We start from the raw sequence: 10,438 nt of genomic DNA on the forward strand, positions 1-10,438 counted from the left end.
GGATCGTCTCGATTTGGACGCGCCGCAGTGTGGAATAAAGAAGCTGTCAGGCTGCGGATCTGTTCGTGGAGACGCAGAGATGTAACTGGATCTGTTTCACACAAAATGACAGCTTCAGAGCGACGGACGTTTGTTGATGGAAGAGCCGAGAGTTTAAATGAGCTTTGCAGCAAAGTGAAAGGAATTGTGGCCTTTTGGAAGTGAACTTTATGCACGTTTATTTTGTTTCCCGGACAACCCAGTTCTCCTCCTCCTCCTCCTTCTCCTTTCAGAGGTTAGAGAAGACGCTCCTGCGTTTATGACCTCTCCTGAGAGAATACACATTTTCCTCTTGGTTGGACAAAATCAATTTCGACCTCGTTGAAGGTTGAGTCATTTTCGCTGTCTGTGTTTCTCCATCGATCAGATTAATTCCTCCCTTCAATCAGATCCAATTAAATCAGATTCTAGTGCACCTTCCTTTACTCAGTCACTTCAGGCACTGAAGGAAAACTCAAAGGTTGGGATTGAAGTTGTCGACGTATTAATGGTGCTGAATTAATTTTGCTGAAATTTACGAGGAAAGTGGAAAAATCGATTTAAGCATTTGCTTGCATTGGATTTGATAAAGTCGACGTGTCGAGTCACAAAAGACAGCTTTATTAATTATTCTTATTGCCCCCCCCCCCCCTTTTTTTTGCAACTTAACTAATGGATCCAGATCTGTTTTACCAGTATTTCCCAAAATGTCCAAGCGATAAGCTAAATATGCTAACACCAAAGACGAATACGATACATGGAGACAATGTGTGTGACTTTATTTATTATTATTCTGAGCATAATGACACGAAGGGGCGGGGGGGGGCATCAACACTAATGACAATGATTTTTCCACATTTGCCTCTTGGCACTTGAGTCAGAGATATGGGAAACGTTCCACTAAGCGGCTTCTAATTGAAATTATGAGGGTGTCTTTGGTTTGTGTCGGGCCGGCTCTTGTCCTCCAAGACTCTTTCTGTCTCATTAGTGAACCAGCCAGGCGGGGCAGCCGGGAGGTTTTGGGTTCTGCACCCCTGTGTGTCTCAGAGTCGTCCAGAGAAACAACACAGGATGACATTGTTCTGGGCCCAGTGAAGCTTATTAATTCAGTGTGACTTCAGGTAGTTTCTCCATCAAACTTTCTCTAAACTGGATCGGGCCCAGGAGCTTGAGCAAAGGTCAGCTCAGAACTTCATGAACTTGGAAACAGAGGATTTTGGGAAATTAAACAGATAGTCATGCTTGATTTAAAGCAGACAAACCCGTAACTGTGAATGCTTCGCGACTTCGTCCGGGCCAAGGACAACGACACCGTCATTTTGTGTGAGCACTCAAAGGAAACCCATTTATGTCTCCAGCAGAGCCTCCAGAGGCCCGAGGCTTTTCTGCACGAGGCACTGCCGTCGTTACATGGCAGGAGATGAGGTGGCCCAAAATACACTGAAATAAACAAACGAAGCAATTTAGCAAAGTGTGAATTGTGGTTGGAATCCGAAGTTGCCCTCAAATGGAACTCAAATGCTCTTTGTGGTTTCTACCTCTAATGACACGACTGGGAGGCTGAAAAATGGATTCATGGCGCTCCTTGTTCTCGTTTCCGGAGACGCCAATTTTGGGTTTGCGTCGTGCGTTTCAAGGCACAGTTTTCTGCAAGTGCGCGGGCGAAGACGGGTCACGTAACCCTCGAAGCTCGTCTGCAAGGCAGCTCACTTGGAAATTTTAGCCGTCGGACCACAATGCATTGCGGCTGCGAGGGAGGGGCTCTGTTCTGGCGGTATGTGCTTTCAATCGAGATGCGCCACTTTGCGACATTGATAAGTAGGGCAGGATTGGGGGTGTCGGCGAGGGTAGAAAGTATTGATTGGCGTGACATGGGAATTTTTTTTAAAAGAGAAATCATCAGGACGGTGGCTCGGGGCGGGGGGGGGGGGGGGGGCATAATGGAAGGCTCACAAGTTTGTTCCCTCCTGAGGACGTAAGTGACGAGGCTTCCATTAGCGGACGCCTCCACTGATTGAGCCCGCCTCTCTGTGAGGGCGCACTTTATTTTATTTAAAACTCCCCCAGACATGTTTTATGGTATAATTTTTTTTTTACATTTAATAGTATTTGGAATAACTTCATTTTCCAACATATAAAGTAAAAAAAAAAGATTGCACTCTTTCTCTCCATACTAATTGCGCCGCTAAGCTAACTGGTGTGCGACCAGAGAGGAGCCAGATGCCCAAGTGTTAGACGAAATATCAGCGACCCAGAATCAACCTTGACAAGAAAATGTTTCCTCTTTGGTCGCTTTGTCCCAGCTTCCATTTGGGGAAACAAACACTGTCAATGTTCTCTTGTGATTCCACCACAAGGACGACAGCAGACACTTTGAAGTCGATGGTGTTGCTCCCGAGGCATTCATGCAATAAAAACGCTGAACACAAATGCTTTTGAAAAGAAATCAGATTTATTTTAAAACTGTCTTATAAGGCTGTCTTTTCATTTTCCATTAACGTTATTTGCAGTGCGGCCGGCATCACAAAAACACCAGATCGAATCAAACAACCTTTTGAGAGGAGATGAAAGTGTAACAGACGTTCGATCGCCGTGCAAAGCAGCAGCTAAATAATGTTTAGCTGCTTGAGAATTTAAGTGATCGGATGCCTTATCAATATATACGAACATTTACACATAGCAGCAGCCTCGTAAATCAGGTGACTAGCGCCTTATATTCATAAGGACAGAGGAGATATCTTCACATTTCTGGTTTTGCATTATATTGCCTACAATAACACTGAACCGACAACGCTAATCTTCTCACAGTTCACATGTTTATAACGCGGAGAAAGCTTTACACAATTACACGTAAAAATACACATCAGGTCATAGAACTAGATAAACTGTTTATCATCTTCTGACCAGCAGTTAATGAGTCGCCGCCGCCATTAAAGAGCTTTAAACGGCATCTTGTCTGCACATTATCATAAAAACGGCCCGCCGACGGTTCCCTGATCGGATGCCACTGGCAGCAGAGAGGCTAACTGTAAGCTAACGGCATGCACACGTCCGCGCATGCACATATTCACGGCTAAAGTTTCCAGCGGCGACGAAAAATTGACAAAAACATAAATAGAAACTGTTCAAGTACAGAGTGACTTCGGCGTCGAGCTGCTATGTTAGCTAATGATGGGCGTTGCTTGTGTAACAGGAAGTAGCAGGCGTTTATAGCGCTCACTGCCGCGCCCTGCCGCGCCCTGCATTCCAGCTTTACGATCCCTCCGTTCTTGGAAAAGCTTTTTTCACCAATCAATTTAGAGTCGACAAATTCTTACGTACTTTAACACGTCCTTGGCAAATAAATCAGAGTCTCGTGTTTGAAATGCAGATGAAAGAGCAAACATTAATGGGGTGAAATGCTAACGGCAACGCTAATATCTATCCGTTTTTCTTCAGTGTTTAGATTTTTTTTCCCATTTATATAAAATAATATTTCAGGTATATGGGATTCTCAAGTCGTAAAAAAAAAAATACAAATACAAATAAACTTCGCTGTCTTCTGCATTTCCATTTTTAAAATGGCCTGAGGCCGACTCTGGTTTTCTGCCAGTTCAGTCGGCCCTACTGGTTTCACTGCGGCCCGTATGAGTCCAGCATGAGCTTACTGGACTCCTCCAGGTTCCAGCGGCAGCGCTGCAGAAGGTCCTCGCACTCGGCTCTGGACCGCAGACCCAGACGGAACATCTGCTCCACCTCCAGCAGCGAAACGGAGAAATTAAAGTATTCAATGGTTCAATTATAAATATTCTCAATTTTGAGTATTAAAATAAAATAAACTGCAGAAAAAGCTCTTTTTATATTTTTTTTACCACCAACTTTGCAGCAAGTGCCTCTTAACGTTTTTTGTTTCACTTAAGCTGATGCTAAGGGAGTGAGATGCTACGTAGGCGGCGTACCTTCAGGTGGTTTACAGCCTGTGAGATGCTCCAGCTGTGACTCTTTAGCGCTGCCTCACACTCCTCCAGCGTGACTCCGTGCACCGCTCCCTGGACCTGGATCACAGCATGTTATTACAGTGTAATAAGAGGACATAACATGTAACAACATGAGTCACGCATTTAAAGGCCTTTTCTGTGACAACTTCTCTAACGTGAAGGAAAAAAGAGACATCCTTCACCTGTTTGATGCTGAGCTCCTGTTGCATGCTGGTCGCTGTAGTTTTCTCGTTGTTGTTGTTGTAAGAGGAGTTTGGTTTGGCGCCGCTGGGTTGCTGCATCATAGGTTTCACCGCCGCCATATTAGCAGCGCCGTACCTGGAAAGGAAAAGAGAGAAGAAAGGCAAAGACTTTCTACAGAAATATACAAAAACCGGCTCCGTGTTGGGTGACTCCTCTCTGCGCGGTGTGTGTGTGTGTCACACACCTTTCCAGAAATGCAGGTCGATCGGGCAGCGGCGTGGGAACGGGACACGGGGAGCCGTCCATAAGTGAGGAGAGGCCACGCCCCTCGTGGAAGACGAGAGGGTCTAATAAGGAGCTGGACGAGTAGGAGGAGACGCAAGCTGTGACCTGTGAGGAATACGATGCGACTTGAGGCAGGGAGGCGGACGAGTTGGAGGACAGGAGGGGGCCAAAGAGTCCGGACGCCCGCCGTGGGGAGACGGAGAGGGGGGGAGGAGGCAGCGCCACGGGGGAGGAGGACAGCGGTGGCGCCAGTGGGAGGGGAGACGAGGAGCGGGAGCCCGGCTGAGAGAAGGTGTGATCTCTGGGCGGAATCTGAGGAGGCGCGTCTCCGTGTGCCGGCAGTTGGGTGTTGCGGGTGGAGAGGTTGCACTTGGAGGGGCGCTGGGGGGGGACGGGGCTTCGAGGAGGGAGCACCGGCCGCTCCTCAAAACAGGAGGTGGACGAGGGGGGCGGAGGAGGCAGGCAGATCTGTCGATGAGGGCCCAAAGGAGCCAGGGGCATGGGCAGGGGGGAGGACGGGAGGGATCGGCCTGTTGCCATGGGAACCTGCAGCTTCACCATCACCTGCAGCCGCAGAGATAAGAAGCTTAGAATAGAATAAACAGGGCGCTGATCTGGGGTCTGTCGTGGAGACCGTCCCCACCTCTCGCTGTAGTTCCTGGAAGAGGTCGGCCGACTGCGTCTCGCTCCTGCTCGACGTGGCGGCGGCCTCGTCCTTCTGTCCCTTGTTGATAGACCGCACCTCCTGGTCCTCCGATTGGTCCTCGAGCTCCGCGGCGACCTCGTCGTAAGACGGCTGAGGTAGAGGCCAGTCCAGGATGGACGGCGCGTCCTGAGGAGCGATGGAAATCCTCACCGGCGTTCCTTACAGCCTTCATCGCGCGCGGCGTCTTCGTCTGACTCTACCTTCAGCGTGTCCTCGTCCGGCTGCCGGGTGTCGGCGAGCGGCGAGGGCGTGGTGGAGCTGAAGCTGTCGTCGGTGAAGTCGATGAGCGACACCTCGCTTCGAGCCGCGCGCACGCCGGACCCCTCCCAAGGCCGCAGCTTCAGAGCCAGGGACGCCCCCGGTCTCTTCAGCCCCGCCGACGCGCCGGCGTCCTCGTCCTCGTCGTAATCATCCATCACGGAGTCGTAGAACGGCTCTGGGACGCACAGGCCAAAAAAAAGAAATCAGTTGGGAAAGACGCGCAGCGGCAGGACGTTGGGAGGAAGAGGAGGAAGAGGAGGAAGACTTACTCTTCAGCAGAACGGCGGGCTGCGGAGGACGAGGAGGAGGTTGTTCTGACGAAGGGAGAATTACACATTTAGATGATCTCGTCATCGTTGGGCTGGTAAAAACAGGTGCAGACAGCAGGGATGATATCGTAAATGAGTTTTTAAGGTATGGATTCATTTACTCTTGGTGCGGTTGGGGAGTTTTGTCGGTCTCGCGGCGCCTGAATCCATTCCCAGGACGTCGGGCGGGTCCATGGGGTTCCCTAAATACAGGCTGAAAGGAGGCAGGGAGAAAAAATGACTTAAATTATTATCAATCATTTTATCTCCGCTGTTTTTAGCGTCACTTAAAAAAGAAAACTCAATATAAATACATCTGTTGGACTGTGGGTGATGCGCTGCCGCCCTCTGCTGGACACAGACGGAACAACCCCACAGAGCAGAGCAACTTTCATTATCCATTCATCTATTTATTAATTAATCAGTGTTAAAACGCGAGTAAATACATTTACTCAGGCTGAACTTGAAGGTACTTTTACTCGAGTATCAACCTGTCTATACGATCTGCATGGCCCCAGCTCCGGTGGGGGTCCGTGTCGCCGTGTCCCGTGTGGATGAAGGAGTGTTTCAGAGGTCGGCTGATGTCGTGGGCGGACAGACCGGCGACCGACGTCACCACGTGGCGAGGAAACTGACCCACGCGCAGCGTGCCCCTGTTCTGGCCTCGCCACCAGTAATGCTCCGCCCTGAAAACATCAACACACACTCCAATACTCATCAGTACTTTTCTGAGTACAACTCGCGCCCATCACATGAGCACTTATCTCGTTAATGGAAGGCTTGAACTGGGACAGACGTCCGCCTGTCCAGCCAGCGTCTGCACGCCGTTACTAACCAGCCAGTAGCGTGACAGAAATTATCATTAACGCAAAGGAATCCAAAAAGATGCGTTCGCTGTCACGCAAGGAAAATCCGTCATTCTGCACAAGCACAAGTCGTTTCATTCAAACGCTGGCCGCGCTGACCTTCCCTCGATGATGGTGATGACGTCGTTCAATTTAATCTGGAGCTTGTCTTCCTCGTCGAAGTCCTGCAGCGCTCTCATGTCCGTCGGCAAGGTCTGCAGGACACACACACACGCACACACGCACACACGCACACACGCAAGCACACACACACACACAGAAGAATCTGTTATATTTCTTCCACTTGCATCTCCCTTGTTAAATTACTTTTGGGGCTTGTAGATCACGTTTAATCTGAATTATAGCGATGATTAGAAATTGGAGCTAAATTTATTTCCTTTTTCTTTTAGCTGTGACTTTTGGGTGGAGCCGTTGCATAAACAATTATCTTTACAGTCTCGGGGTGGACAGTTGTCCCTCTGTCGGTTCAGGCCTATGCACGCCGCTCGGGACACATCTGCTCACGTAAGACGCGACGTTTCAGCTTCCTCTCGGCTGAAGCTGCCGCGGTACCTCGAGCAGGAAGTCTCTGAGGGCGATGAAGGTCGGCCTCTCCTCCGGTTTGGGGCTCCAGCACTGCAGCATGACGTTGTAGACGTCCTGAGGACAGTCGTCCGGTTTGCTTAGCCTCTCGGCCTCGACATCCACCTTGTGGAGGATCTGCAGACGCACATAAATCACAGGATAACGAAATACAATCAAGATCCTGCTGATGCTGGCTGGTTTTAATCCTCCCCAGAATGCACCTGGCTCCCGTTGAGGCCCAGCCACGGCTCCTGTCCGTGGGTGAACATCTCCCACAGAGCGACCCCAAACATCCAGGTGTCAGACGCGTGAGAGAAACTCCGAGACTTCAGAGACTCCGGAGCGCACCTGGAGGGAAGCAAGGATGGCGACGGTGAGGGGGGGGGGGGCGATGGGGGTCGGCCCGACCCGGGCGCGTCTCTCACCACGGGAACGGGATTTTGTGGCCCTCCTCCATGATGTACTGGTCGGTGTGCGTTGGCAGCGCCCTCATCAGGCCGAAGTCTCCGATCTTCACCGTGTCGTTGGCGGACAGCAGAACGTTCCGGGCAGCCAGATCCCGGTGGAGGAAACGCTTCTGCTCCAGGTAGGCCATCCCACACGCCACCTGCAGACACACAGCACCACCCCGCGCTCCAAACCTCACCGTCTAGCGTGTTTATCGAAATATTTAACGTCCGAAGCCAATCAGAAATCGATCCTGTCGGAAGCGGCGCCAGCCCCTGCGACAGGAAGCGCTTCCCGCTTCCTGTTGCGTGTTTTTTTCCTGACCTGCACGGCGTAGTTGCACAAAGAGGAGACGAGGATGTGGCCCTGACGCTTCCTGAGTCGGTCCAAAAGGGAACCCAGAGGGGCCAGCTCCGCCACCTGCAAACACGCAACGCCACCGACGTCAGCACGTGTGTGTGTGTGTGTGTGTGTGTGTGTGTGTGTGTGCGCGCGCGCTTCACCATCTTCATGGGCTGCGTGAGGACGACGCCGTGCAGCCGGATCAGGTTCTGGTGGTTCAGTGAATGCATGGCGTTGACCTCTCTGATGAAATCGTCCAGACCGTCCGAGTCCAGCACGTTGGACTTGAGACATTTCACCGCCACGGACAACTAGGGGGGGGGGGGGACGGGGGGGGGACGGTCACTTTAGTGGGGTGGATCCGGGTCGGTTCATCCCCGATCCGTTAAACTGGAGATTATTTTCATATTTTCTTTGTCTCATTAACATACATATATATATATTTTTTTAAAACTCCTGATAATTAAATCCTGTTTCGTTTAATTTCTGAGGAATTAAAAACAAATATTTCAGCAAGTATCGTGAAATGTTTGCGTTTAAAAGGATCATTTATTTCACCACTCGGCCGTTGGGTCCGGTCCACTCCCCTCGCCGAACCACCCCGAACGTTCCGTCCCCCAGCCGCTCGAACAGCTGTAGCTCCGCCTCTCTGATCAGACAGGTGAGCGAGGCTCCCGACTCGCTATTGGCTGGAAGTGTGCCGGACGACGCCCCCTGAGGGAGGGGCTGCTGGGAGTCGGAGTCGAGTCTTTTGACCGGGAACACCTGCGGGCCCGGAAGCAGAAAGCGGTGACGGCGGGTTTCCTTTTCATTCTCGCTGAAGTGGGACTGAAAGTGAAACGTGACACCGACTGGTTTGCTGCTCCGGCATATTTAAACGTTTTAGCTGCACCTTGCTCATCCAGGACTTGCGTTTGTAAAGAGCTCTCCTCCTCTTCACCGCCTCCCAAAGCCTCCTCTGACCTGAACAAACAGAAACAATGTGGCTCTCGACGTGAAGACCGAAGCTGAAGCTGAAACAGGAAACGGGAAACAGGAAGTACCCGGGCGTCCCATGCCGATCTTCTCCAGGTCTTCATTCTTGACGTAGTCGAAGTGGGAGAGTCGCGTGACGTTGAGCTCGTCGCGGATCCGCAGGAAGTACTGCTGCAACTGCACGTCCGTCAGCAGCTCCAGCAGCCACTCCGTCCCCTCGTCGCACTGCGTCTGCACACACAGGAAGCTGATTGGTTGATTGATTGATTGTTTAAGGGAAACAAAACACCTGCGGAACAGATTTCCATTAAACGTGGAAGAATGTTTGAGCACATATCAGGAAAGAATGGGCATCGATTAACGTGAACTCTCCAACCAATTGCATCGACGCTTTGGGGAGGGGCGGGGCATAGGCTGGTGGAGGCTAACCAATCAGACGGAATTAAATAGTTGACTGTTAGAAGTCAAGTCTGAGTTCTGGAGCCGCGACAAGGCGTCACAATTGAAGCGAGGTAGCGACGTGCTAACGCTGCACAAATGTGGGCTTAACTTTTAATCCTATTTAAAGTCAAATGAAAAGGTGTTGCAGTTGAAGCACGCACGCGCGCACACACACACGCGCACACGCACACACGCGCGCACACACACACACACACACACACACACACGATCACTGCGTGTCCATCACTTTACCATTTGTCCCCCGACGCTGGTCCTCCTGTCTCTCTCCTCCTCTTTGTCCTCCCCCTCCTCTCCTCTGGCGTAGGGGAGGCGCTGGTACATGTAGCTCTCCCCCATGCTGCAGCCGCTCCTCTCGTCCTCCGCCTCCTCCCTCTCTCTTTTTTTTTTCCTGTGTAGCTGCAATTCAGACGATGCGTTAGCTCTGCCTCTCTGAGTCTCGCGTTCTGATTCGCTCTCGGCTCTGTGACCTTCTCCGCATTCACACACGTCCACAAACGCACCGCGAGGCGTTCAATGTCACTCCCTCCAGCTGCATCGCCTAATGATAGCTATAAATCCCTCCGTCTTCCCTCCCTGCTGACTCACGGACACCTCCACACTTCTCTCTCTCTCTCTCTCTCTCTCTTTCTCCTTCTGGCTCAGCAGCCGAGCCCGCCGTCTGATGTTAAATAATTCAGCAGCGCTAACAAGAGGATGAGGAGGGGGAGGAAGGAGGGGATAAAAATGTAGATACAAATAGGTGGACAGATGGACGGATCATTAGAAGGATGGACGGATGAAAAGGAAGTGAATGAGAGAGAGAGTTCCCAGCATGCAACTGATAGATGGTGACATGCAGGTTAAGAGATTAATCTATGAAGGGTGTAAATTTGAGTTTACTGGTTTTATGTCACGGCGAGTACAGAACATCTTCATGTCCCGAGTGACATTTTAAAATTGAATTTGCAAGAATCCCGAGGGCAGAGAATTTGATTTAAGCTCATCGTTAGCGACATCCGATGGCTAACTGGAGCGCAGACAGGAAGTGTGTCAAATATCTCTTCA

General features: G+C 50.8%; 1 protein-coding gene across 1 annotated transcript; it reads right to left on the minus strand.

Annotated features, from left to right (window-relative positions):
• Positions 1-3,630: 3,630 nt before the first annotated feature.
• tnk2a (tyrosine kinase, non-receptor, 2a) lies at positions 3,631-9,730 on the minus strand. Its single transcript, XM_068748177.1, has 19 exons — positions 9,626-9,730; positions 9,001-9,163; positions 8,850-8,920; positions 8,516-8,722; positions 8,119-8,268; positions 7,940-8,035; positions 7,594-7,775; positions 7,390-7,516; positions 7,157-7,303; positions 6,704-6,798; positions 6,230-6,424; positions 5,861-5,952; positions 5,700-5,744; positions 5,370-5,605; positions 5,107-5,295; positions 4,423-5,027; positions 4,180-4,313; positions 3,957-4,069; positions 3,631-3,753 (listed from the first exon to the last, which is right to left on the minus strand). Exons 1-19 carry the CDS (start codon positions 9,728-9,730, stop codon positions 3,631-3,633), a joined length of 3,075 nt encoding a protein of 1,024 aa, XP_068604278.1.
• Positions 9,731-10,438: the final 708 nt, after the last annotated feature.

This window comes from Brachionichthys hirsutus, chromosome 14 (genome assembly GCF_040956055.1).
Source record: "Brachionichthys hirsutus isolate HB-005 chromosome 14, CSIRO-AGI_Bhir_v1, whole genome shotgun sequence".
NCBI classification, from domain to species: Eukaryota; Metazoa; Chordata; class Actinopteri; order Lophiiformes; family Brachionichthyidae; genus Brachionichthys; species Brachionichthys hirsutus.